At 47.7% G+C, this 27,353-nt stretch overlaps 1 protein-coding gene across 2 annotated transcripts; it reads right to left on the bottom strand.

The window, feature by feature from the left end:
- Window positions 1-163: 163 nt before the first annotated feature.
- On the bottom strand, window positions 164-27,269 carry Bend4 (BEN domain containing 4). Of its 2 annotated transcripts, none has more exons than XM_075943224.1 (5): window positions 26,625-27,269; window positions 18,305-18,871; window positions 8,199-8,287; window positions 3,726-3,966; window positions 164-2,006 (listed from the first exon to the last, which is right to left on the bottom strand). In XM_075943224.1, exons 1-5 carry the CDS (start codon window positions 27,127-27,129, stop codon window positions 1,789-1,791), a joined length of 1,620 nt encoding a protein of 539 aa, XP_075799339.1. In that variant the 5' UTR covers window positions 27,130-27,269; the 3' UTR covers window positions 164-1,788. The 2 variants fall into 2 exon arrangements, with proteins under 2 accessions (XP_075799339.1, XP_075799340.1); XM_075943225.1 differs by having other exon boundaries at window positions 1,867-2,006; window positions 3,797-3,966.
- Window positions 27,270-27,353: the final 84 nt, after the last annotated feature.

Genomic DNA, 27,353 nt, shown 5'->3' with positions numbered 1-27,353 from the left:
CACCCTCAGTGAAGACCTGTACCACAGCATGATGTACGGAAAGTGTGTGCACACTCCTCAGACTTACAGGGGAAAGACGCAACCTGCAAGTCTGCATTCCTTAAAAGCAGCGGACAAACACGGCTGCTATAGCAAGGACAACATTCCCAGCAGGAAGAGGAACTGAAGCCCAGCGCCAAGGGAAGATGGAAAGGCAGAGGAGGCGATGGCAAGCTCCCCACAAGGTTTTATGGCATCGGACATTTCCGAGGACAGAGTGCCCAGACCTTTGATCACACATTAAGAAATACACCTTCTCTTGGATGCAAAAGGCACCGCTCTCCCCTATTGTAAATGACAGTTCATTTACTCAATTTCTTTTGCTTCTAAACTACTCAGCTGGTTTGTTCAAACTCTGACACTAAATATTGAACATATTGTGAACATATTGTGATTTTTGACAAAACCGGCCTCCCCTTTCCTAAATGGATAGTCTGAATTTCTATCCCAATTTCAAAGCTCTTCACTGTGTTCATAGATGACATTCACGATCTTCAACAAAGGCTTCCCATTTAGCTCTTGGTTCCACAAAGAACACAGTCATCTTGACTCGTCTGGTAAAGTGAGTCTCTCATGTCCACAGTTCGATCCTTATCAGACACAATTATAGCACCTCTGTACCCTCTGCTGGGAAGTGGCTCCCAGGGCACCGCTACTCTCATATGGATCCCACAGATGAGCCAGGCAAGCACAACAGTTAACTGAGAGCTCAGGCTGCAGAGGACTAGCGAGGAAAGCAGAGGCACGGTTGGATGAGGCGTGTTCATCCATGACGACGGGAGAGAGAAGTTTCATACATTCTAAACTGCCACTCAGTCCAGCAAGGTCCTCCAATTTCGGAGAACTCACCACCAAGCCACCGCACAGTGGTCAGAATGGCCTTGAAGCTGCATGTCTGTCTGCAATGCCAGACCCCTGGTCAGCAGTGGATACCATCAGTCACAGCCTGGGCTTGCTCTTACCCAACAGCTAGCTGGTGGGAATTCTCACTGAACCCACTACTGGGACTGTGCTGACTTAAGGCTATGGAAGATGTGCATCAAGGAACTTAGGAAATGAGGCATTGGAAAACGGTTCTGAATCTCTGGATGATTCCTAAATATGTAAGGGAAATCTCACGCTCGTAAGCCATAGAATCAGGCTGCCTTTCTGGTCGGCACAGTGAGTTTTGTCTAGAAGATAACGGAGAAGTAGCTGACCTCAACTGAACAGACACGACCTCCGTTCTCTGGCTTCTAATATATGAACGCTTACAGAGTCCCCTATCCTGTGTCTTTGCTAGAACTCTGAATTCAAGTCTTTGGAAAATCAAAAGACAAAAACTTAACTTGAATTAAATAAGAAAATGCTTGTTGCTAGTCCCTTAAAACAAGTCTGTGTCTTTCCTTCCCCCACGTGCAGGAACACTAACTGAACCTTCCCAGGAGACCAGCTCTGCTCAGGAGGCCAGGCTGACCTGAAGACTTGGGACAGGAGACACCCTCAATGTCTAGTTAGTAATGATTTATGTCAACTGTACCTTTTCCTTGGTGATATAATACACCCCACATCTACTGCAGGTGCCAGACACACCCCAGAAAACCCCAAAGTGGATTTCTATTTGGGAACTGTGGCAGTGGGGCTGGGGTCTGACAGAAGGACATGCTTTGGACTCTAGGGTGACAGGAAATGGACATTCACAACTGGAGCTCTTAACAAAACAAAAAACAAAACACAAAAACACCACTGGGAGGGTGAAGATTCCGTCCACTAGTCCCCAGATCCATCCTGTGAACTCTTGTTGAAGACCTCATCCTGGGACGCCTGGTGATCCATGCCTTCGTAAAACGAGCCGCCGTTGTGCAGGAAAGTTCCCACTGCCCGGCCCTGTCGGGCGTGACCCACAGCATCGCTGAACACTTTGTTTATCTGCTCCTCCGAGGGCATCCACCAGTCGGGGTTGGAGGTACAGTGCATCCTAATGAATTCTGCGGGAATACAAAGAACAGTAAGAGAGCGGAAACAGCTGGTCTTTCGGTGGATGACGACACAAAGGCTCTCCTCTCCCAGGAGCACTATAGAAAGGTTACATGGAGGGGACCAGTGCGATGCCATGACAGTGTCGTTCACTCCAACCCACCTACCCCACACCAGGGCTCCCAGGGCAAGAGCAGAGGTCACCCGAACCCTCTAGGGACTATATGCTGTTGAAAACAAAGGTGAATGTCTTCCTCAACTGCTCTCTGCCCAGCTTTCTATCTGGATCCTGAGGATGAATCAGACCCTCAAGCTATTCCGCAAGCCTTTCACCTACTGAGAATCATTTCCCCAGAAGGGACACAGCTGGTTCAGTTTTTATTACTTTGGCTCCACAAATAAGAAGTCCAAGCCCAACACTGCCTCTTGGTGAGCAGTTCTACCTACCACCTTTGATGTTGTTGGGAATAAAAGAAATTATGACCAATTCGTTAAATAGGTTAGATTTTAGAAACTCCCAACAGCTGGTCATGCAAAGTTTGTGGAATTTTTGGATTGGTCCACAGGATCGCTTTACAGCACGGACACTGGTTAATGACTGGCAGCGGCTTCCCCAAGCATGGGGGCACTTGCATCAGAATCATCTAGGATGGTTGAGAGCCAAGCATGCACCAGCCCTTCAATTCGTGCTGAACAGAATCTGTGGGGTGAGCTAAAGACCTCTAGCTGCTACCCAACAGGACATGTGTACTTCGGCAGCAGGAGTTACAGAGCGCCAACGTCTAAGAGAAGGCTGCATCCTGGGGTGAGCACAGAGACAAGCTTTCAATCACCAAAGCCTCTAAGCGGCATCTAGGTATCTCTGTCTGTCTTGTCTGTCTAACTGAATGTCTGTGTGTCTATCTACCATCTAATAAACTGTGACTTTCTCACCAGACAGGAAAAATCTGGATGCCTATCCAGACTAAATCAACATGTCTTTCTGGTCAATGAAATTAGTACTGGACTATGAAGGGCCTTCTGGTGTGCTTTTTGCTTTGTGTTCCAGGACAGACAGTGTTCTGGTGGCCCTATCATGTTTCTACTTGTCTGTGCTGGAACCTGCTCCATCAACTGCTAGTTCCCCAACCTTCGCCTGACTGCAACTGTGGAGACCAAAGCAATCACCTAAAATACTGACAAAACTGTGTCACCTAAGCAGAATTGTTAACATGGAAGCGCTTTCTTTCTTTCTTTCTTTCTTTCTTTCTTTCTTTCTTTCTTTCTTTCTTTCTTTCTTTCTTTCTTTCAACAAAACAAAACAAAAAACTTGAAAAGGTTTATGGGTAACGTCTATTGCTGGTATGCTTTGCATCTAGAGAAACAAGTCAGATGAGGCCCAAGGAAGCAAGACCCCCTTTTTACCAATGCTCTCCCTGTATGGATCTCCCTACGCTCCAGTTTTGCTGAATGCGGCCTTCTCTGGCAGCAAAGAAAATCTGAACTGAAAGCGTGAAACATGAGGTGCTATGCGATGCCTTTACCAGTATGTGAAAACGAGGCAAAAGCAAAGAATCGTTCACAGAGCTTTTCAATGCCAAGTAGATGGGCCACATGAAGCTTAGGAGGTCTTGGTGCAAAGATTGAAAAAAAATAAAAATACAGTAACGGCTGAAACTTGTGTGGGGAGCCACAGCCAATGCAGTGAAATGGGATCACGGATGGCAACACTGGGGGGAGGGATGCAGTACCTCGGAGGCATGTGACTTTAACTGGATCCAGAGGGCGTCTTTCAGGACCTGTCTCTCCTGACTGAACTGACCTTTTCCTTTTCCCAAGGCCGCATGAGTACTTAAGCTCATCGGTTGTGAAAACAAATCTGATGAGGTATCGGAGGAGCCGCCGCCCGTCTTTCTTGGAAGAATTTACAGCCTCGTCCCACTGTTTGCTCGTTATGTAGACAGGATAGTTGTTCAACAGCTGCTTGCTTCCCTGGAAAAGGAAAATATTTTCTCATTACCTACTGAGCCAGCCAGCCAGAAGCCAAATGATCTCCATTTCAAAGGCAAACATGCTTTTAAACCAAGTGGCTACGCTGACAATGAACCGGGCATTGAAGAGCACAAGTAATTGCTCACACTCAGAACGGGCACTTTTCAAATTACATTTGCATTTTCTATAACAAGAGCCAATGAGGTATAATGAACACCTTTGAAAGAGGAGCTATTTATGACTCGCATTTTAACAGGTAGGTTAAAATGTGTCAAGATCCAATGACAGGGAACACTCTTTAAATATAACCCGTAACTTTCCCTTTCAATCTATTAAATATGCAAAAACGACTTTGAAGAGTGGGATCAAACAGGTCCCTTCATCCTCCGGCTGCCAGTTAGGTTCTCGAGAAATGCTGCCGACAGTCTATTTTAATAGGCATTACTTGTGTTTAAGGCACCTAACACATGACTGTCATTGTGTAACAGTGAAAACATGAAAAGAATGGGTTTAAAAGGAGGGACCAGAAAAAAAAAATAATGCAAAACAGCTTTTCTCAAATTGTAGCTTCTGCAAATACCAATGTGTCAACTCAAAAATCTTACTTTTCACTTCATAATTTATGTCTGCTGTAAAATTCCCAAGCTCAACAGCTGCAGTGGGACTAATTACGGGGACTTCTGTAGCATTTACAAGCCGCGTTTAGTCACTCGCACCCATGTAACCATTACTTTAGTTCTGGCTGTCCATAAAATTCTACAGTCCTGGAAAAATTAATTAACCCATGATCTCAGTTTTAATGTACTTCTTCCCCAGTAATTAAGGTGTACAGAATTAAAAAAAGGGGGGGGAACTCATTCAGTTTTACAACTCTGAAAATGTACTACAGGTTATAAATTTGGCACTGTTTGGGTCTGCCAGGGTTTGATTTCAAACCTGCTTGCTTAGTGAAGCGTGGAGAAGGTATGGTATAAAAGCCAGCGGGGCCGTGAGGACTGCATTGGACCAGCACACAGCCACTCACAGTACACACAGAAACTCCTTTCTTCAGCATCGTCCTGAAGGGGACGTTGGGACTTGGTTTCCTTTAAGGAAGGCAGTTGTGGTTATGATCTGTGCACTGAATTTACAGACAGGTTAGCTTTAAAATGCACTGGGTTCTATGTCCTGAACTTGCTGGAGTGGCTGTAGGTGGTCAACAGGTGGCAGCATACAGAGCCTTGGCTCTGGGACCTTGAGCACGTGTGTGATAAGAAATCAGGAGTCCAGGGTCCACAGGTTCTTTCAGCTGCCCTTAAGTAGGAGGTGGTCAGAGTACAGTCTGGGGCAGTGCATGGAGGAAGGAATGAGGAGCCGGGCCAGCAATCTGGTTAGCCAGGCTGTACAACACAGAGTCCTACTGAGTGAAAGGGTGCTGAGCTTCATAGCTGATGCAGGAGGGAAAATACCTCACTGCTTCCTCATGGACAGGGGCTTAGTGGATCTCCACAGAATGACCTTTCAACCCAGGCAGTGGTGGAACTTGACGTGGGCAGACTCCAAACTGGCTCAAGTCCTTTAATAACCGCTGCACTCTTTACTGACCAACTGATGAGCAGTCCAAGGCACTGCCCCAGGTAGTGCAATTATAGTTGGGGTAGGGACAGGGAGGGGCTGGCACTGGAGATGTTAAGGCTCAGATGTTAAGAATACGGATCGCTCTTCCAGAAGGCTGGGTTCAATTCACATGGTAGCTCAGAACCATTTGTAATTCCAGTTTCAGGGCCTGAGAGGACTACATAAACACATGGTCCACATACATACATGAAAATAAAACACCCCCCTTACAGTCAGTTCAGTTCCCATGAACACATTCATCATCAACCTTAGAAGAAAACTGCACAGCTACTTCTTGAATTGTTTATTTTCTCAAGACTGCTACATCATCACCATCCTATATACGTGTTTCCCTGGGGTTGGGAGTGCTTACCTAAGGAAAAGCTATAGCTGGTTCACTGAGATTGTAGCCTTTTCCAAAGGGTCACAATTCTTAAGTGGGGTGGGATGGGGGAAAGGCTGAATTTTCTGTTCATCCCTTAATACTGAGTTGTGCCCCTAAACTGTGTCTATTTCAAGAGGAGGGTGTCTGTGACTAGGTAGCTGACAATCTAAGACAGGTATTTTTCACATCTTTGAGAAAATCTTAGAAGAGTCCTGTGCAATTCCAAACCACAGCAGATCAACATAAAACATGGGTCTCATAAAATGCAGAATTACCATTAGGAGGTAATTTTCATCAAGAACCAGTAATTTATAGCCCCAAACATAACTCAGGATGCCCTGTGGGTTATGGATGAGAGTTATAATCCTGCTTTAGCATAGTTAAAAGGAATAAAATGTGATAAATAATAAAAATGAGAAAATTCTCAGGTGCCTGAAATGACAATAAAAACAGTATAGTAATAATGATGATGACAGGCAATGAAGTTTAAATAGCCCTTTCCAAGGGAACACAGGCAATCCTCTCTCTGTCCTTACTCATTGTTGAGGGGGGTATGAATGCACTCATGCCTAGAAACATGGAGGGCAGGGTTCAATGCTGGGGTTCCCGAGCGCTGGGATTAAAGCCTTACAGATGTGTACCACTTCTATTTTTGAGACAGGGTCTCTCATTGAACCTGGAGCTCACAGACTGACAAGGCTGACAGGTTAGCAAGCCTGTCCCCACCTCTGCTGTGTGGCTGGTTAGAGCCACATGCCACAAAGCACACCTGGACTTCTAGGTGGGTGCTGGGGCGCCCCACGTGCACTTTCTCAGTGAAACCGTCCTCATCACCCCCTCTTCTATTTCAGTTAGCCACACTTCGGTTAGCCACAGGCAGGGAGGGGCAATCAGAGACATTTCCTAGAGAAAGTATGTTTCACGTGTGTTTCAGACAAACATGGTCTTCACTTACGGATTTTAATATAGGCTTGATCTTGAATTTAGAAAGACAACTTTGTTGTGCGAAAAGAGAGAGCTAAAAGGCACCAAGAGTAACCAGGAAGGAGAAAATTAACATGGAAGGTTGGGAATAAAAAGCAACCCAGTGCCGGGGCTGGCGCTCTACCTGGGCGTGAGGACAGGTTGGGTACTGGAGCAGCTGTGCAGAGCGAAGAGGGTATGGACATCCCCAGACAGCCAGAGCAGTGAATAGTGATGCTGGGGACCTTTCAGCCTTCAAATGGCAGGGAAGGGGAAGGCGAGCATGTGGAGGAGGAAGGCACCATAAACTGACGGACACAGTAGAGAACAAGATGGAAGGCTAGAACCCAGGAACAATGGATGAAAGTCATGAGCATGAAGCGCAGGGGCCAGAAGACAGCGCGCTGACACAAAGACCATGGAAAGGGCTCCTGGACCAGACACCTAGGAAAGGCAAGGAGGTGGGGGTGGGTGAGGTGTGGGGTTTCCTGCAGATCACTCGGAAATGGTGAGGGTAGCGAGGTTATAGGGTGGGAAGGTAATGAAAACAGTTCTTAGACGTGTTTAATCATTTAAAAATGAGTCATCATTTGGAAAGCATGATCTGAGATTCTAGGGTTCTCAGAATCCCAGAGGCACTAAGGTGCTAACGGGGATGAGGAGAGTTTATGAGCTGTGTGGTGGTGTGGCATGGGAAGGCTGCAGAGGGTGCTTTGGAAGCCTGCTGTGATGGAAGAAGGGAGGAAGGAAGCCTAGGAATGAGGAAGAAAGGGGGACTAAAAAAAAAGTCTAAAAAATGCAACGGCAGCAACGCATCAAGTCTGAGCGTTGCAAATTTGTAAAACTGTGTGTGTTCAAACACCCATAGAGTCAGGAGACTGGCTGCTTCTACTGTGGCTCCAAGAAAGAAAACAACTTGTGTGTACTGTCTGGGACAGAATGTTGAAACCTCAGGGAATGAACGCCAGCCGCCCGAGAGCAGGCCCAAGGAGAGCAGGGCTCCACCTGAAGGCTTGATGGATGTTATCTCCATTTCCCACTTCTCTGCTCCAAAGGAATGGGGAAGACTCGCCTTTGCAATTGAAGGTGCCGTTTCCCCTTTGAGGTGCGGATGAACCTTTGTAAATTAAATCCACAGAATATGTACCCACAGTAACAGACCCACAAACTCCCCCAGTCAGCAACGTGCTTGACCAGCCTATCCACTCCACAGAGACTGGAAACTGGAAGCAGGCTTCACCTGAGGAAATTCCATCTGCATGCCCCTCTTCCCAGAGGCAACTCCTACCTCGGTGGGCTGGTCTGCGGGCTGCGGCAGGAGCTGGTTGTGGTGCAGCAACACTGTCTTTAGGTAATCTAGGACGGTCTGGCAGGGCACTGTGGGGAGGAACAGAGAGGGCACATGTTAGCTACTTCTCAACATGGGGTCGAACACCAGGAGAAACCATTTATACCCAAGAAAGGAAAAATCAGTTTTCTCCAATAGAGTGAGTGTCAGGGGGTATATCAACCACACTCCAGGGCAGTCCCATGGCCAGGAGCAGGGACCAACACAAAATGAATTCCATGTTTTTTAAATGGATTTTCCATCTCATTTTGTTTTTGTCTTACTGGTCTTTTGCTTGTTTGTTCTGATATTTATTTACTTACTTTTTGGGGAAAAAGAATGAGAACACAAAGTTGGAGAGGTTCTGGGAGGAGTTGGGGGAGGAGAAATGATCAACACGTAGCGCACGAAAAAATTATTAAGAAAATTAATTATTAGGGGAAAATGTCAGGGACTCCCACTTTGTCACGCTGTGCAGAGGGCGTGCCTCTGGCATTCAGTACCAACTGATGAACGAGCAGAAGAGCCCGCCATGGTGTCACACACCTTTAACCCAAATTCTGAGGACAGATGCATAAGGAGGTGAGGTGCAGCCTAGCCTGGGCTATATACTGGGTCTTCTATTGTTTTTTAAAGGCAGCAAAGTTGAGATAGGAATGGACATGTCCTGTGACGTGCATACAGTTCAACCCTTGATTAGCATGAGAACTGCAGTAAAATATGTAATTCTCACTAAGTAGGATTTTGAATGAACATCCTTTGACCCATATTTGTGCATTGTGATTAAGGAATTCCAAATTTAAGCACAAAATACTTACAAAGCAATTCATAAAACAGAAAATTCACTCTAACTTTAATGATGTTAAAGATATGTACATTGAAAGAATAGGAAAGAATTAAGTGTTATTAACAGCGATTTATTTCAGCTGTGGGATTATGCTACTTATACCTGTTGATTACTTTGTCGTTCTCACTGAAAGTGGTACAGGATGAGTTGTCCTCTTCTGGCCTCTACAGGCACATGAATGCACACAGCGCATACGCAGAGTGCTACACACACACACACACACACACACACACACACACACACACACACAATCATTTTTAAGTTTAAAATATTTGAAATCACCTGTAGATTTCCTGGACTCTGGATGTCCCCTCCCCCCACCTTCCAGGAGTTCCCTAGACATCTTCCCTGAAAACAGATGTCTTGGCTAGTACCTTTTTGGACACTTGCCTAGACTTACACACAGAAACTGCAGAAACAAGTGAAATGTTTTCTGTGGGAAACCAAACCAAAACCAAAACCGTAAAACAAAACAACCCCCTCTACACCAAACCAAGCCACTCAAGCCCTTATCAGTCAATCTCGACCTCAGAGGCTGGTGAACTAAAGCCTGAATTAAAGCAGCCTGCCCCACAGCTACACCCTCAGGCCAGTCCAGGAACAAAGTAAGCCACAGTCAGGAAACTATGCAAAGCCACTCTCAGCCTGACAGTGTACAGCACACAGGAAGAGTGGACCCAGAATTCCCACACGAGGACAGAGCACATGCAGATGGGAACCAGTGTGCTCTGGGAGGTTCTGTGCATTCAGGGCTGCCTTGGGTTCCTACGGCCTCTAAAAAGTGGAGAGAGAGGTCGGGGCTCATAGTTACAGAGGTATCAACAGGGTCCTAAGGAGCCAATTACTCCCCCAGAGGCTGTAAACGGAATTGCATCCTTGGGCCAATTAAGAATTTAAGCAAACCACTCTGATTAGTGGAGAAACTGTGGCCCCCTGGGCAGGTTTCCTTTGTTCCCTTGGGCAGTCTGCTGATTCAGTGAGAAAATAAACGAGGACTAGAAACACAGAAGCTTCTACTGAAAGGGACTGTGTGTAGCAGTGCACATCTTCAATGCCAGCACTTGGAAAATGAAGACACCTTTACAAATTCACAAGCTTACAAGGCCAGGCTGAGCTACACAGCAGCATCCTGTCTCATAAAACCAGAGGAAAAAACCAAGATGTACCTAGTGTTCATTCCAACAGTGGCGTTTCTAGTGTTCCTGCCTCTACATGGGATTACAACGCTCGTCACATAATCCAAAAACGTGGAAATAGGATGGCTTAACAGGAAAGAGACCCCCGCCCCACCCCTAATTTCTAAGGCTGCTTCATCTACACGGGGGAAAGAGTCAAATACCCACTCAGGGTCCTTAGCACAGTGGAAGCCCAAAGCAGACTACATTTCTACAGTAACTGTTGGGTACTACTGTTTCAAATGTGCCGACATTGCCAATGAGATCCTGAGCAAGCTACGCTACCTCTGAGCTCCTGTGCTCACGCCTGTGAAACTGCAATAATTACCTACTACACAGTTCCTGTGAGGACTGACTGAATCACCGCAAGGGAAACAGATGCAAAGCCTACTGGGAGCCCCCAGCGGTTTAGGAGTAGCAGTCCAATGACCTCCTCAGAGGCATCATAACTTGGCTGCTACTTCAGTACCCATACTGAGTAAGCCACTCCCACGCGGGCCTTTTCTAAAGAAACTGCTGCAGTTTTGGTTTTCCCATATTAAGGCTGAGTGGGTCTCCAGCTAATAATTTTAGTATACCGGTATTATTTAGCCATGTAGCCCAGTTAGGCCTGGGGCTCGCCATCCTCTTGCCTCAGCTTCCTGAATGACTGGTTTACAGCCCCATGCTACCACACCCAGACCTTTCCTCAAGCGCTGTCTAATCTATTTTGTTAGTCAAAGACTTCAAACTTCTCAAAATATTACTCAATAGTTTTATAGGAAAGTTGAATTCTTTTGTTACTGACAATCCCAGCAATCTGTTTAATAATCTTCAGTAGCCTAACTGTATCTGTTTCAGTAACATATAATAAGCTCCCGAAGAGAAATACCTCAAACCAAATGATCAGCATCAGTCCCCTCCAGTTGCCCGGTTGGACTTCTGATAAAGACAAGGCCCTGTTTCAACAGGAACCGCGACTTTAGGACGACAGGCTTTGTCCCTGCCCTAAAGCGTCCTGTTCACCTTATCAGGACATCATGAGACTACTCTTGGTAAACACAGGCTTGAGAACAACAGGAGCAGAGGTAAGCTCTGTGCATGTGCCTGCTGGGAGGTTAGGAAGGCTCTCTCCTGCGGGAGTGTCTTGCTTCAACTGCGTACTGAAGAATGCCTAGAAGCTTCTCAAGAGGGCAGCATATTTTGGGGGTAGGCAAGACGGGGGTCAGACAAAGTGTCTGGTTGCCTAAAAGTCACAACTGTTTAGTGAGGTTGGACACTTGGTGTACTGTGGGCACTGAGGGTTGAAAAGTCTCCAAAGCTGTTCAGGAAGGAAGGAAGCCAAGCACAGTGGTGCCTGGCCTGTAATCTCAACTCTTGTGAGGAGCAGGCAGGAGGGCCAGGAATTCAACATCATCACCTTCAGCTACACAGGTAGTCACAGAACCCTATGCCCCACAAACAGAAGGTGAGATCGAGGCTCAGAACGGGAAAATGGCCGTCAGGAGTCTACAGCTGCAGCCACTCTCAGAAGCTTAGGCTGCGCTCCTCACTGGTGGTGCTGTTTAAGGACACAGGGAACTAGTGGGGTTAGCTCTGCAGCTCAGGGACTCCCGACTCCCCCCTGGATTCTGTATTCACAAGTCTGTGTGCTTGCTAAGCTATGTGTGGAACTCCCTAATCTGGAACTTTTGCCAGCCATTTGCAGACTTGCGCAAAGAAGTTTGGAATCTGAGTCGTCTGACAAATGTCCCAGCCGCGATTGCCTTGCTTCAGTTCTTATGCTGGAAACAAGTGTCTCTGTCACGATTTATTTAGGGATGTTCCTTATATTTCTGTTGGGGAATTCATTTTTAAAATGACCTTCCACTGTAGTGCTGAAGTGCTGACACCCAGAGCATGGAAGAAACAAGGCTACACACACTAGCTAGCTGAAGGCTCTCAGAGGCCTAAGCTCTGGGTTTCTGCCAGAAGTCAAGCCATCACCATGCTCACTAACCAACCCATTGGCTAATTCAGGATCGCGTGAATTACAGTACAGCGACCCTGACAGTGAGGGCTCTGCAGGCTGGACACCGAGTCAGAAAGCTTGGGCAACGCAATCTTCACCACAGCTGCTCTCCCAACTGTGCCCCAACTTCCTTGTCTGTAAGATGAAAAGGATGCTGACAGGGGCCCACAGTTAGAATAAACCAAAATGATAGAACTTCTGCCGGGTGCAACGGTCTGTGCCTATAGACCTGGCCATCGGCAAGGGAAGGCACAAAGATCAGAAATTTCAGGGCTATATATACTAAGACCTTGTCTCAAAAAGATGAAAGTAGGTTTTTCTTTTTTTCACACAAAGACAGGATCTCACTATGAAGCCTGGGCTGGCCTGGATCTCTCTATGTAGATCAGGCTGGCCTTGAACTAAAAGAGGTCCATCTGCCTCTGCTTCTCCAGGGTTGGAATTAAAGGTGTGTTCCATCATGCCTGGCAGAAGTAGAGATTTTTATAAAAATACTAGCAATATTAATACTGGGAAAAACTAAATTTTTTTTGTATTTTTCAAAGATTTATTTACTTTTATTTTGTGCACGTGTATGCATCTGGGTGAACAAGGATGCGCGCGCGCGCTGCAATGTCTGTACCAGCGCTGCAGCTCGGGAGGGGGTTGGGCCCTGGGAACGGAGTTACAGACAGCTGTGAGCTACCCCAAAGTGGGTGCTGGGAACTGAACCTGGGTCCTCTGCAAGAACTTCTGAGCCATCTCTCCAGCCCTGGAAACTGAATTTTCACATGCAAAAGAAATTAAGACTGAAAACTTATTATCATAAACAAAAATCAACCACTAAATCATATAAGACCATAAACATTAAAAACTACAGAGGAGACCTAAATATAAGAGCAGAAACTATAAAATTCCTACCAGAGGAAGGTAGCTCAGCCAATAAAATGTTTTCCTTACAGACACGAGGACCTGGCTCCAGCTCTAGCATCCATGTTAATAAAAGGCTAGATGTGGTATCCTAAGAAGGATCCCTGGGCTGGTGCACTGGCCAGCCTAGACTAAATATGAACTCCAGGCCAATGAGAGGCCCTCCCTCACTCCCTTCTCCGTCCTACCCCTTCCACACAGTACAGGCAAGAGCTAGGCACAGCAGTACACATACATATATGATCTCAGGAATTGGGAGGTTGAGGATCAGGAGTGAGACTGTTTCAAAGAGGATGGGCAGGTGGGGACACAATACATATTTCTCCAAAGACTTAAAAATATCCAAAATGCAGTCAACGACAGGTGCTCAGAGATCATTAAGAACTCGAACCCACCGTCAGGCCATCTCAGAGCCCTTGGAACGGGCATCACAAAGCCAAAGGATACCAACTGTGTCTGACGAGGGTGTGGAGAAAGGCAATCCTAGTTTACCGCTGGTGAGGATGACTACTGTCTTCACGATGCAGATAATACTCCACCCGTGAAGACATGCACACTGTGTTCACTGCGACACGGGAATGACATGACTTTACAGCAACAGAAAAAGAGGCCAAGGGAAGTGGAGTATTAGTTATGTCTGATACAGTCTGCTCTTAATTTTTATTTTGTATGTGTCTGCCTTCATTGTGTGTACCACATGTGTTCCTGGTGCCCATGAGGGCCAGAACAGGGAGTCCAATCCCCTGGAACAGCAGTTACATTTGGTTATGAGCTGCCACGTGGGTGCTGGGAACCACACCCGGGTCTTCTGCAAGATCAGTGAGTGCTCCCCATGACGGAGTTATTTCTCCAGCCCATCTGATCTAGCCTTTGTCTGGAGTCTTAAAAAATCAACTATGCAGAGAACAAAAATAGAAAACTAGGCATGGGTGGCGCATACCTTTTAATCCCAGCACACCTGAGTCAGAAGCAGGCAAATCCGAGTTCAAAGCCAACCTGGTCTACAGAGCAAGTGGCCAGCCAGGGATATACAAGGAGAACCGTGTCAATAAATACATTAATTTAAAGCACCACACACAACTGGGCGGAGGAGCAAACAACCCCGTAACCACCCCTAGAACTTTAGGAGCAGCAGGACGGAGTTCAAAGCTATCAGTGACTACATAGTGAACGGGTAGGCAGCCAGAAAACCAGGAGACCCTGTCTAAAACCACACACACACACAAACACACACACACCAGAAAACCAGGAGACCCTGCCAAAAACCACACACACACACACACACACCAGAAAACCAGGAGACCCTGTCTAAAACCACACACACACACAAACACACACACACCAGAAAACCAGGAGACCCTGCCAAAAACCACACACACACACACCAGAAAACCAGGAGACCCTGTCTAAAACCACACACACACAACAACAAACAAAAAACAAAAAAACAACAACCAAGCAAATCCCCCCACAGGTTTTCTTATTTTAATATCTATAGACTTTTTATAATAATTCCTATGAGTATTCTCAATTACTGTGACTGGGAGCTCACTAGACGATACCCCACCTGACCCCCCCTTCTGAGAAACTCCACCCACTCCTGCTTTCTTTTTTTTTCTTTTTTTTTTTTTGGTTTTTTCGAGACAGGGTTTCTCTGTGGTTTTGGAGCCTGTCCTGGAACTTGCTCTGTAGACCAGGCTGGTCTCGAACTCACAGAGATCCGCCTGCCTCTGCCTCCCGAGTGCTGGGACCACTCCTGCTTTCTAATTACCTCCCAACAACTATACGCCTGGTCCAAGTGGCTTTATTTATTCATTTATTTTAGCTGCTTCTTTTTAGCCTGTTTTTTTTTTTTATCTCTAAATGAAAAAATTTGACAAACTTCTGAATTTCTAGCAGAATGATTCAATACAAAAGGAAAAGTGCCAATGTCACTTCCTTGAGGTGAACTGTTGACCTCTGAAAGGACCTCAGAGTAAGACTGCCTCTCAGCTTGAGGCTGGCAGACCCTTCACCAGCAACCCACAGCACTAGAAGGCCCTCCCCAACCTGCTTTAGGTTAGCCCTAACACCTTCCCTTCCTCCTGTGACCACCCAAGTGAAGCATTTTCCTTGTGGCTGATGGGCCAGCCCCCTTTAGTTCACATGTGCTCCAGGCTTTACTTCAGGGGAGAAAATGAAGCAGGACCCTCCGTTCATGTTCCTGGCAGTACCTTCAGGAGAACCCGAAGACACTTCATTCCCATTGGGTGGTCTGCAGCACTTAATCAACTGATCTCAATCTTCTTAAATTCTCTCTCCTGACTTCTGGACGCTGCCTTCTCCTGTGTACCTGTCTGTCCTGGATGTCCGGCTGCCACAAACTGACTATCAAATAGGGCAGACACTACAAGACAGCCCCAGGTCTTCCTATGGGAATGCCCTGTCTCTAGGACAGTGGGGTGCCCTGGACCCGTTAGAGAGCAGGGACAAATACAGTTACAGCCTATCCCTTACTGTGGGTGTCTAGGGGCAATTTTTCCTAAAACTTCAGTCACTAAGAGTCAAGAATGGATTCTTGAATGATCCTCCAACTTGTTCACCCAAAGGAGGCTCGAAGAAAGGCAAGAGGATCGTGCCTCCCTTTGTCCTTTGGCCAAATGTGTATCTTCAGGTGACACCTTCAATCTCTTTCCCTCGACAGTGACCATATTTGACAGGTAATCACTAATTAGCTTGGGTGTTTTCCATTTTACACTGTTTCCATCTGTGCATATTTCATCTCTTGATTCTTCATGTGTATTGCTGGGTTTCCAGACATAATGAAGACAGGGTCTCATGTATATCATGATAGCTTCAAACTTGCTATGTAGTTGAAGACGGCCCTGAACACCTGATCCTCCTGCTTCTGTTGCAGGGCTGGTGCTGATGTGTGCCGCCATGCCCAGCCCTCCAGACATGTTTAATGTAACCACAGTCCTACGTGAAATGGCTGTCGGTTCAAGGTTCACGGAAAATTCCTCAATAAGCCCAGGGTATCCACAGTAACTCTACCATCATTAGACTACTTCAATCCGTGTCATTCAAGATCTGATCAAGAGTGCTCAAGAGAGTACAGCATTTTCACCTTTCTGGGAAGTTCAATGTCTAGATCAGGCTACCCATGAGTTATCCCTGACACCAGCACCTGGCCTGGCTGAACCCCAAATATATGATATGTCAAGAATACTTCCACACATTTAGGACTCGGAATTAGCAATATTCTGGACATTTGTGTCACCTCTTCCTCCACTCTGGAAAGTGTTACACAGGAAGAGGCCAAGGAGGGCCGCTGCTAAGAGCAGCTAGTAAAACAGCAGAAGCTGCTGGCTACAGTTCTGAGTGGCTGATGTCAATCTCTGCAGCTGCCTATCTCTCTCCCTGCCCTGAGGAGGAACGGGAATAAGATAAATGCGGGAGGTAAACTTACACTGAATGGGCCATATCTGCAGGGCTGGCAGAATGTAAAATCTCTCCCTGGCGAGGGCAGACAAGAAACAGCATGGTCTAACCAGTTTTCTAGGTTCTCCTAGGGTGTCCCGAAGGCCTGACAGCCTGTCTGAAGCACATCACACAGATTTACTTCTTGTCTGTCCTTTTGAGACACACACAGAGTCAGATTCTATGATGTTCTGAGCCCAACCTCTGAATGAAACATGGGAAGGGATTTTTAATTTGGCAACTCTATGCATGTGAGTATGAGTTTGTTTTTGAGACAGGTTTTGTGTAGCTCATGCTGGCCTCAAATTCCTGTAGCCAAGGATGACCCTGAACTCCAGATTCTCCTGGCTCCGCCTCTCAAGATCTGGTAATACAGGTATGGATCACCATACGTGGCTCTGGTCAGGCAAATCATAACACCTGTTTTTGATTTTCCGTCCTATGTGCCCTAATGAGCAGATGGGGCCTTTTTAAAAAATCATTTCCCCATTTCTACTTGAGCTACCAATAAAATGGTGCGCGCGCATACACACACACACACACACACACAGCCAGGCTTAAACAGAACAGTTTCTATTTAAGGACAGAGTTAACATAAATGTGATGATTGTGGGGATGTGGCCCTGCCTTTATCGTCTTTGAGGGGCCAGTGATGAAAACAGGTCTTGTTCTAGCTAATAATCCTGCTGTCAATCCCACTCACACAAGGATGAGTACAAAGATACAGTGAAATTAGTACTTTTCCTTTTTAAAAAGACCTTTTAAATGATTTATTTTTATTTCATGTATTGGTTTGCCTGCATGTATATCTGTGTGAGGGTGTTAGATCCCTTGTTACAGACAACTGACAGCTATTATATAGGCACTGGGAACTGAACTCAAGTCCTCTGGAAGAGCAGCCAGTGTAGAGTCATCTCTACAGTCCATGTGAACTTTCCTTAATAGCAGATGAAATAGCAGTAACAACAAAAATTCAGGTCTTGTCCTAAGAAAACTCCAACTCTACTGCTAAGAAAGTGGAAGGTGTTTAAGAGTTAGGGACTGCCTCACACCAGGGGCACAAACAGTTTAACTAATGGTTTATCTTTGACCTACTAGTTTACAATTTCTAAATGAACTTTGGGAGGAGGAGGAGGTTGGACACTGAAGAGACAGCTAGCTGAAACGTAGTTCTCAAGCGAGGCCAGAGAAAGGGCTGGACAGAAAAGACCCGTCCTTTCCTCAGGACTGAGTCCTGCTCACGCAAAGATGGTTTCATTCACATCTGCACCAGGGGACACAGGTCATGTTAAATGCAGACCATTTTCCAAGGACTCTCGGATTCCCAACAGTTGATGCACAGCAAGGCCACGGCACTGCATGCCAAGGAATTACTTATGTACCGATAGAGACATCCGTGGGCTCAGGGCTTGAGACCTAAGAACGCGCAGCTAACACAGACAGGTCAGGTTAGCGCTGGTCCTGGAATTTCTGCCTGGACTGGGTAATCCGAGGACATCTTACACACCTTGCTTTTCCAACTTTTCAACATCCTGGCCCAATCCCCTTCACTGAAGCTGCGCGCGTGCGTGCGCACGCGCACACACACACACACACACACACACACACACACACACACACACACACGGGCAGTCAAGACAACTACGGATCTGAGCTGCTGTTGTCTGCTCCGAGTGTGACTGCATACCTGGAATGCTTTCTAACTTCCTTCTGAGCTCTTCGTTTTCTTGCTGCAATGAGATAACCTCCTGCTCCAGCTCCTGGCATCGAGGACAGTAGCCTTCCTCTTCCTCCTCTTCTTCCTCCTCCGGCAGCGTAGAGGAGGATGGGTGACCGTGGGACTCAGACGTTGCCGGGGAGGTCCAGCCACCTAATGTATGCACCGGGGAGGTTGAGAGAGGGTCCACATCAGCCAGGTGGCCATACTCACTGACTGCTGAGGTGTTCGGAGTCGGGAAGCTCCCCGAGAGCAGGTAATTTTGGAGCGAGTCAGTGAACACTCTCAAAAAGGCAGAAGTTTGTTGTTTTCTTTGCATATATTGCATTTCTATGTCTATGTTGTCAGGGGTCTGGCTCTGGACCCCCTTTGCAATGTGACACTGGTCCTGTCTTTCGTTATAACTAGAGCCTTCCTGCTTGACGCAAGAAATCATGGACTGAGAATGGCTGGAGTCCAGAAGTTTTCCTCCACAATTTAAGAGACTAAGAACACGACTGCACTGCTGGGCAAAGGCATCCAAGATCATCCGGCTCTCTGGAATGAAAGAGAAAGAGACATCAGTGACCCACAGCCAGGCACGGAAGAAGCAAGGCCCTCCGTTTCCGGCTTAACCTTCCCACACAAAAGGCCCAGTAAACCCACCACAGAAAGGACACACAGCTCCCTATTGTTCTGTGACCAGTAGGTGCCCCGGGCCACTCCAACCCCTAACTCTGAGAAAAGGCCGGGAACCCAATGGAGATGTCCCTCTCTGGCCTGCACAGGGCTGAGCTCACACCTTTGGCTTCATTAATATCCTCACTCTAATGAATTGAGCCAGCCACTGCAGACTCGGTTCCTCATTGATATCGAGGCCTTCCTGCAATCATTACTGCTATTTCTGGAGTGCCCTCCTGCCCTTGCTATTCATCAGCTGATACAATCCCTGCTACAACCACGCAGCTCACGGATGCAAGCTGGAGAGGAGAGATTAGTCCTTGTGAAGAGCTCCCTAGAAACCTAAGGTAACACAGAGGGCTGCACAGCAGAGGATGAGTGTGGACACCCGCACTCCAGTCTTCCTAATCCCGAGTTCTAGTCAAGGCCAGGGTTTAGAGTGATGGGGCAGCACCATCTGAAAAGGGACTCCCTCTTCTCAGAGCCATTTACACTGGACCGCCATGTCCCCTACAGGGACAGAAAGTGTGGGTGCCATGAAGCCCCATACCTGATCTAGGCACACTGTCAAGCGGCGGAAAGTAAAAAGTGAAGAGAAACCAACCACTTTGCTAGAGACAAAGGAAAAATCTCTCCCAAATCTTGAAAACATTATAATGTTGTCCAATGCATCGCCACATGGGGAAACAGGTGGCTCCTCCTCCTGCTCGTCACCACAGAGATAGATCTCACTAGTACGGCGTGACACTGGTCAGGCCTTATTCAGCAGGAAGAGGATCCTTCAGATTTCTTCTTCCCCTTACCCAGATTAATGGTCACAAAACACTGACTGGAGAATTATTCAGGGGCTAGAAATTCTTATCATAAAAATGTAGCTTGTTACTGACTTTCTCTGAAGACACTGTCTACATATTTTTGTTTTATTTGGTCAGGGAAAGAAAAATAAGGTTTTTTTTAAGTGAAAAATAGTGAGATGCTTGAGGTCTTCTTTGGGGTAGAGACAACGGGTGTAGTAGAAAGCCTCAAGAAACTCACCATGTATAGTGAATGAAAACACAATTCTGTGTTGTCCATGAGCTCCCAGGAGTGGGAGATCAGCCTTGGCTGCACAGTGAGGTCTCTCCTCAGGAAAAACAGGGCAGTGGGAGGGAGGGGAGACAACATGAGACATGGACGACAGACAGACTTCTGTCCAGTAGCCAATGTTCTACCATGTTCTTTTCTTCTTAGCACATTTTTACGAAGTAAGTAGGTACTGGGAAAGGGTGGTCCACATGTCCTGTGTCAATTACTTAATTGGAAGACACATGAAGTATCCCATCCCCCAAGTCTGAACCATGCTACCATTCTGGGGGAATTCTGGGCTAAAGCTTTTCTGTCCAGGAGAGGATTACAGACTACACTGGACTGGAGAGTCAGGCTATTAGTGCTTCAAATATATCCACTGAAGAATGGCTCGATATCTACCCACCCATCACACAGAGCAGTAGGTGAAGGGGTTGTCGTGCAAACACAAGGACCACGCTCCATCTCCAGCACCCATATAAAAAGAGGATGTGGGGGGTATATGATTGTAATCCCAGCACTGGGAGACTGAGACACAGGGTTGCCCAGGGGCTCCCTGGCCTGCCAGCCAGCCTTGCCCAAGGTCTCATCAGTGAGACCGTGCGCTAGCTCATGACTGAGGGCTTGCTGCACAAGCACGAGGAGCTGGGTTCCACTTCGAGCACTTATGTAAAAAGCCAGTGGGGCAGCACACGCCTACAATCCCAGCCCCAGGGGCACACAGACAGAAGATATCTGGAACTTACTGACCAACCAGTATTAACTAAACAGTCAGGGCCAGGTGAGGGGCCCTGCCTCTAGAAAATGGGGTGGCTGTCTTATAAGGAACTGCCTGACTCCAAAGGCCCATCCTTAACTGAGGCGCTGTTGGCAGTGATAGCCGGCAGAGGATAATTCTGGGGGGTGGACACTAGTACACGGCCCATTCTCCAGTGAGCTACCGTACCGCCATGCACGTATGGACTGTGATACTGGACTTAGTGGGTTATCAGAAAAGAGAAGACATTTAGTGGGGAGATACACATGGGATCAGGATATAGGCAGGAGCTGGGAGGAGGTAATGGGGGTAGATGTGATCATATTTGTATACACCCGTGAGTTCTCAAAACATAAAAACAGGAGGGGACAACTGGAGACACCCAACATTGACCTCTGCCCCCCCCCAAAGGTCAGAGGCTATCTCAGGTGCCAGCACTTCTAACCTGTTTGAACACATCACTGCTGCATATACCAGCCTCACCCAACACCACCTGGAACTTCTCCTGTTGCTGTCTAGTTATATAGGGGTGCTGGGATTACAGGTGTGTTACAGCACTTGCCTTTCCCTGGGTTCTACAGATCTGAACTGAGGTCCTCCCACTTGCCACCCAATGAACCATCTCTCCAGTCTACTTCCTGTTACGGAGGGCAGTACTACCCTACCCTTCCTTAGATTCTCCTGTGACAAGGTCAAGACCCAGGAATCCTTCCACAAACCTCTCGGAAGGTTCCCTCTCACACCTGAGTTATCCAGTCAAATACACACTGTGGTGCCAGAGCTCAGAAGTGTGGACCGTCTCAGCGAAGATACAAGAGAGTTGACAGAACACCATGGGTCATTTTAAAACCCTGAACACAAACCTGGTCACTGATGAGGGGGCGGAGTCGTGATCTGTACCTAGGTCCTACAGATCCCCGGGTGCCATTTCTTTACTGACCTACACCACACTAGGAGGTGAACGGCTGAACCACACAAGTGAAGAGGTGTTCCACTCTTGTTATTTTACTTCATTATTTTGTTCTTTCATTAGTAAAATCAAAGGATGGTATTGACAGGGAATGCTCCATTCTAGCACAGGAGCAGCTGCCATCAATTTAATCCTATAATCCACACAAGACCTTAAGTTGTATTTACTGTGCGCATTTTAATCATGCAGGCCCACCGACTTACAGCCCACGCACCCCTAACATAACCTTGACAAAAGGGATGGCCGCAGAAGGAAAGGCTTAAATGGAACAGTGCAGAAAGAGCTGCTCAAAGACATTTGTTCAGTGTCCTACCAAACACCGAGCAGCTTTAATCATATTGATGAATCACATTTCAGCATGGATTTCAAGAGGAAAAAATCTGACTTAGGGACAAGCGTGATTTGTTTTCTTAATTGAAGGATAAACTCATAACATGCTGAGAAAAAAATCATTATGTAATATACTACATTATAAAGATAATCTATTAAAGTGCACTCAGAACATCAGAGAATTGCAATGATCACCGAACAGTTCTTGCCTGACTTGAAAAGGCATCTCTCTGAATTTGCTCTCAGAGCTGATCTACAGAAGAACGGCAACTGTAAACGTGTAAGGTTGAATTTTCCCTCTTTTCAAAAACCTTGAAATATCTGGGCAGTATATTTAACACCAAAATACAAAAGAGTATGATAAAAATATCCCCACTGCACTGGGGGGGGGGGGGGGAGAGTGCAACTCTTCCATTTTATATGCACCACAATCAGCAATACTTTAGCTTTCTGGACAGACTACAGAAATGCAGGAACTGTGCAAGCCCCTTTCTGCTAAGAAATGTTCTGTTTCCCATGAATACGGCTGTCTTAACTGAGCAAAACATAAACATGGATTTTTCTTAACTTTTTTTTAAAGCCTCTTGTCATAGAGTGCCCCACACACAGGGGATAGCAGAGAAATACAAAATTCTACAGTCTACAAAGGGACTGTAGAACTACCTATCCCTAACTTCCCCACAAGTTAATAAACCACAGTTTCAAAGCCCTCTGAATGACCACTAACTTAGCACGCTTTATTGTGCGCTACTGAGAGATGAAACCGTGCTCTATATTGTGCCCACCCTGCTTCTCAAGTCTAAACTAAGGGCTATTACTATTTTTTTTTAAATTAAGATTTTCATTTCCTGAAATTCTTCTGCACCTATGTGGTTTTAACCCATCCTCAATTTGATAGGTGACTGAGACGGGATGGGAAGCAGGCACTCAAACGTTGCCTCTTCTCTACTCTGATGGCCTTCTGTGTAGGGCAAGATGTGTTCAGCATGTGCCCATCCCAGCTCACCCCTCAAGAGAATTCCGTCTCAGGGAGGGAGATCACAGCACTGAAAATTAGTGGCAACCTTTTGATTTTAGCTCAGTCAAGGGTAAACTATGTTAATATTAAAGATGTAGCAGGAAATTTTTAGTGACCTATTATGTTACCCACCCATTACATCTACTAAAGGACTTCCAACAAGCTCAAAATAGAGGCTCCCCTTAAAAGATTAACTTCTTTTTTAAGAGGCCTACATGGTATGGTACAGGAGACAGAAGTTAGAAAATTAAAGCGTCTTGGAAAACAGCACCCTCGTCTTAAATCAATGAAGGATGCCTTAAAAAAAAAAAATGCCAGCCAATTTTTTTTTCCATAATGGCAAACGTCAACACAGCAAAACAGGATGCAATTTTTCTAAATAAATAAATCAATGATGTGTCAAAAATTAACAGATGAGTTAATATACTCGGTGCTATCAAAAGCAGGTGGCGCTTCCTAATATTCATCCTGCTCAGTCAATCCCTGAATATTTTCTGGACCATCGGTATATAAAATAGGATGCTGCTATTTGTGATGGCAAACAAAAGCAATCATGCCTGCCAAGCACATACTATAACAGGCGGCATTTCAGCTCTGCTAGACAGAAAGTAATTAGAATGCTTTTAATGTCCAAAAGAATGATGCTGATAGGCTGCCACAGATGTGTAGATTTATGAATATTTATATGGTGGTTTATGGCTGACACTTTTATCAGTTGAAGAAGATAAAATATCTGCCTGACTCAAAAGCTTGACAGTCAGGTTAATAAAATCTCATTAAAGAGAATGACCTATGCAATTATATAGGATTTATTGTAATTCATTTTTGATTGTACTCTGCTTAAAGATGCAATTTCCCATTTCCTGATGCCAAATTTAGGCTGCATATCAAGATCTACGTGGGTTTTTAACTCTAAGCCTCCCACAGAGGAAAAATATGCTTTTAAAACCATGGTGTATTACCCCTTTTAAGGAAAATTATACTCTTCACGAGATTTTATAAGAATTTCGAGAAATCTATTTTTAATCACGTATTTCTTTTCTCAATGGCTTGTAGCATCTAATGGCAAATAAGATTCACTTCAGCCTTCCATCTTTTCACCGCCTTTACCTCTTCCACCCTGAGCTCACTCAGCACACCGTGGTTTGACAAATTTCAGCTGACAAGGTGGCCCTGAACACTCGCCACAGCCACATGGCTGTGAGAGCAACAGGCAAAGCCCCACCCGCCCCGCCCCATGTGTTTAGAAGGCCCTGGTGAGCACACGAGCTCATTGGCTCCAAGTGGCACCATGAGCCCCTCAAAGAACCAATCAGCTCTCCATGTGGCTGTCCCTCTGATGGCCACACACGTCACTGTGCCCTTGAGAGATGGTCTGTCCACTTGTGATGACTATTACCTTAATTCTATGGCTCCCCCCTCTGCATCCAGAACGTTCTCTGGGACACAGAAGAAACCTACCATCCAGTTCTCAGCTTTCCCATACCTCTAGGTAGGCACCCAGTGACCTCACCCTGGAGTCCGCACAAACAAACAAACAAACAAACAAACAAAAAACAACCCCCCCCTCAAAACCCTGACCAGAACAGCCTTGAGAAAACTGGTAATATGGGAAAGTTTGAAAGAAGAAAAAAAAGCCCCTTCCTATCTTTAGATTCAGTGACAATGGCCTCTAACTTGTGATAGAGACAAACTTAAAATAGGATACTAGAAAAAAAAATACTGAGGGGAGGAAAAAAAACTAAAACCAAAAAACTCCAAATGAAGATGACAGAGAAACTTCCAGAACAAAAGCGGCCATGGAAAGGAGGATAAGAGACGGAGGCTGAAGGAGAGCGTACAGAGATCATGGCGGGGAAGAGCAATAAGTGGATGAAAATGGTAAGGAAGGAGCAGATGGATGAGGTTTTAGAGGAAGCAGAGACTGGAGCACAGCTGTCTGAAGAAAGTGCTCCTCCAAGGGCTGGACCAGGCAGATAAGGGCTTCAGTCCCGAAGATGAGCTTGGAACCAACATTATACAAGAGGTCAACTATGGGCAGTGGGGAAAGGACCCAAACTGCCGAAAAACAACATAGAGGAAACAATGAGCTGGGGCAAAGGGCACACTCAGGCAGTATAGAGACAGGCATGAGAGAGAGCCGTCTGAGGTAAGGCAAGCCCCTGATTCGAAAACGAAAACCAAACAGCACACGAAAGCTGGGGAGGGCCTAACAATGAATATAAAAAACACAGTGGGATATAAGGGTAAGGGCAGCGGGGTAAAAAAAATCACCTCACAAACAGTAAGGAAGGCGTGTAAGAACCCCAACACAGAATCTCTAACATCTCCAAGGCATTGGAGGACATGGCAGGTACAAGTCTTCACTATAACCTGTAATTAGATTTTCTTTCTCCAAACCAATCCTTCACATGTCAAAATATTGACAAACGGCAGGGCTCTTCGCATGAGCATCTATAACTCCTTCAGAGACAATGCCCGTCTACCGTCACTAGGAAAACACACACACACACACACACACACACACACACACACACACACACACACACAGAGTCTTAGATTCGCTGACATTAGGAAGCTGGGAGGCTCTTAAGTGCCCTGAGAGGCCTGAGCAGGGACTTTATCTCTGATGAACCATAAACGTGGCTGCGTGTCCTTCCTCTGGGGGCAGAGGGTGCAGGCCTTGCTCAGAGCTCAGAGCTCTCCCGCTCCCCGGTGAGATAGCAATCTCGATCTTTGCGGTGGGCGATCCCCACGCGACAAACCACGGACCAGGTGGGTGGGGATTGTAACTCTGCGCCGAGGATGCCCTCGAACCCACGTCCGGAGGAGTGATTTCCCCCGCCCCTCCAAAAAAAAAACTTCACCCCCTCCCAACCCAGTTCAGCACCAGGTCCACGGTTGACTCGGGTTGGAAGACCTACGAGTCTGCGCCACGGATAAAGTGAGGGGTGCGCGCCATCAAAACTGGAGCGCAATGAGAAAAAGAAACGCAAAGACCCCCGGAGGAGCCCAAGTGGCCCCGGACCGGCCCTCCAGAGGCACAGAAGCTCCTAGAAGGGAGAGCTGGCGGCGGGCGGGAAAGGGAAGTGTGGCGTGAGGAAAAAGTGAAGTGGCGGGGAATAAAATGGGCGTCTCCTGGAGTGACCTCAGGCCGCTGTCCCGGGGACTGTCCCCTCCTCGGTACCCCGCCCAGGGCCTGCAATCCCTGCACTCCCTCCCCACACTCCGTCCTCCCGTAGCCGGCCCAGCTTCTCGTCCGCCCGGAGCCCGCGCCCCGGAGCCACCTGTTAGGCGCGCGCGCCGTCGGAAGCCCGGGCCGCGGCGGCGCCGGGAATCTTCCAGAAGTTACTACTGCCCGAGCGCAGCACGCTCCCGAGGCCCACCGGGCCCCGCGTGCACGGCCTCCCGGGATGCCCCCACCCTCCGCCCCGCTCCGATCCCCCCCAGTCCCCACGCCACCGCAAAGTTGCAGCCGGGGAGTCGGTACCTGCACTGAGCTCCAAGCTGACGCCGTCGCTACCCGCGCTGCCGCTGCCCGCGCCGCTGGCCGGGCCCGGGCCGTACCTGACGACGGCGGCGAAGGACGACGACGACGAGGCGGCGGGGGCCGTGGGCGGCGGCGGCGCCGGAGTCCTCGGGTGGCTGGGGGGCGCGGCGGGCGTGCAGGACGGCGACGACGACGAGGCGGCGGCGGCGGCGGGGGCCCGGCCTGCCCCGGCCGGGTAGGACGGCTGCGTCGGGAACGGCGGCGGCGGCGGCTCGCTGCTGCTGATGGGCACGGCGGCGAGCGGCGCGAAGGGCGGCGGCGGCGGCGGCGGCGGCAGCGGGGACGGCCGCGCGGGCGGCAGCTCCAGCAGCGTGGGTCTGTCGTAGCGCTTGGCCAGCGCCGGCCGCCGGCTGGGGAACGTCTTGAGGACGCTGTAGGGGCCGCGCTGCTTGTAGATGCGGGGCGCGCTGGGCCCCTCCTCCGCCGCCTGCATCTCGGGCTCCATGCCGAGCCGGAGGCCCTGCCCGCCCCGCGCGCGGCTCCAGGGGTGGCTCGGCCGCCCGGCCGCCCGCTCTACCCCGGCGCGCGCCGGCGGGAAGGCGTGTGTCTGCGCCGTGGTGGCCGCCGCCGCTGCCGCCGCCTGTCGCCGAGCCTGGCATCTCCGAGCCCCCGCGCGGGGGGCTGCCGCCCAGCGCTGATTGACAGCCCGCCTCGCCAATGCCTGGAGGG

This window comes from Microtus pennsylvanicus, chromosome 12, assembly GCF_037038515.1.
Source record: "Microtus pennsylvanicus isolate mMicPen1 chromosome 12, mMicPen1.hap1, whole genome shotgun sequence".
Taxonomy (NCBI): Eukaryota; Metazoa; Chordata; class Mammalia; order Rodentia; family Cricetidae; genus Microtus; species Microtus pennsylvanicus.
The sequence above is the reverse complement of the archived record's forward strand: the minus strand, read 5'-3'. Positions and strand labels throughout refer to the sequence as shown.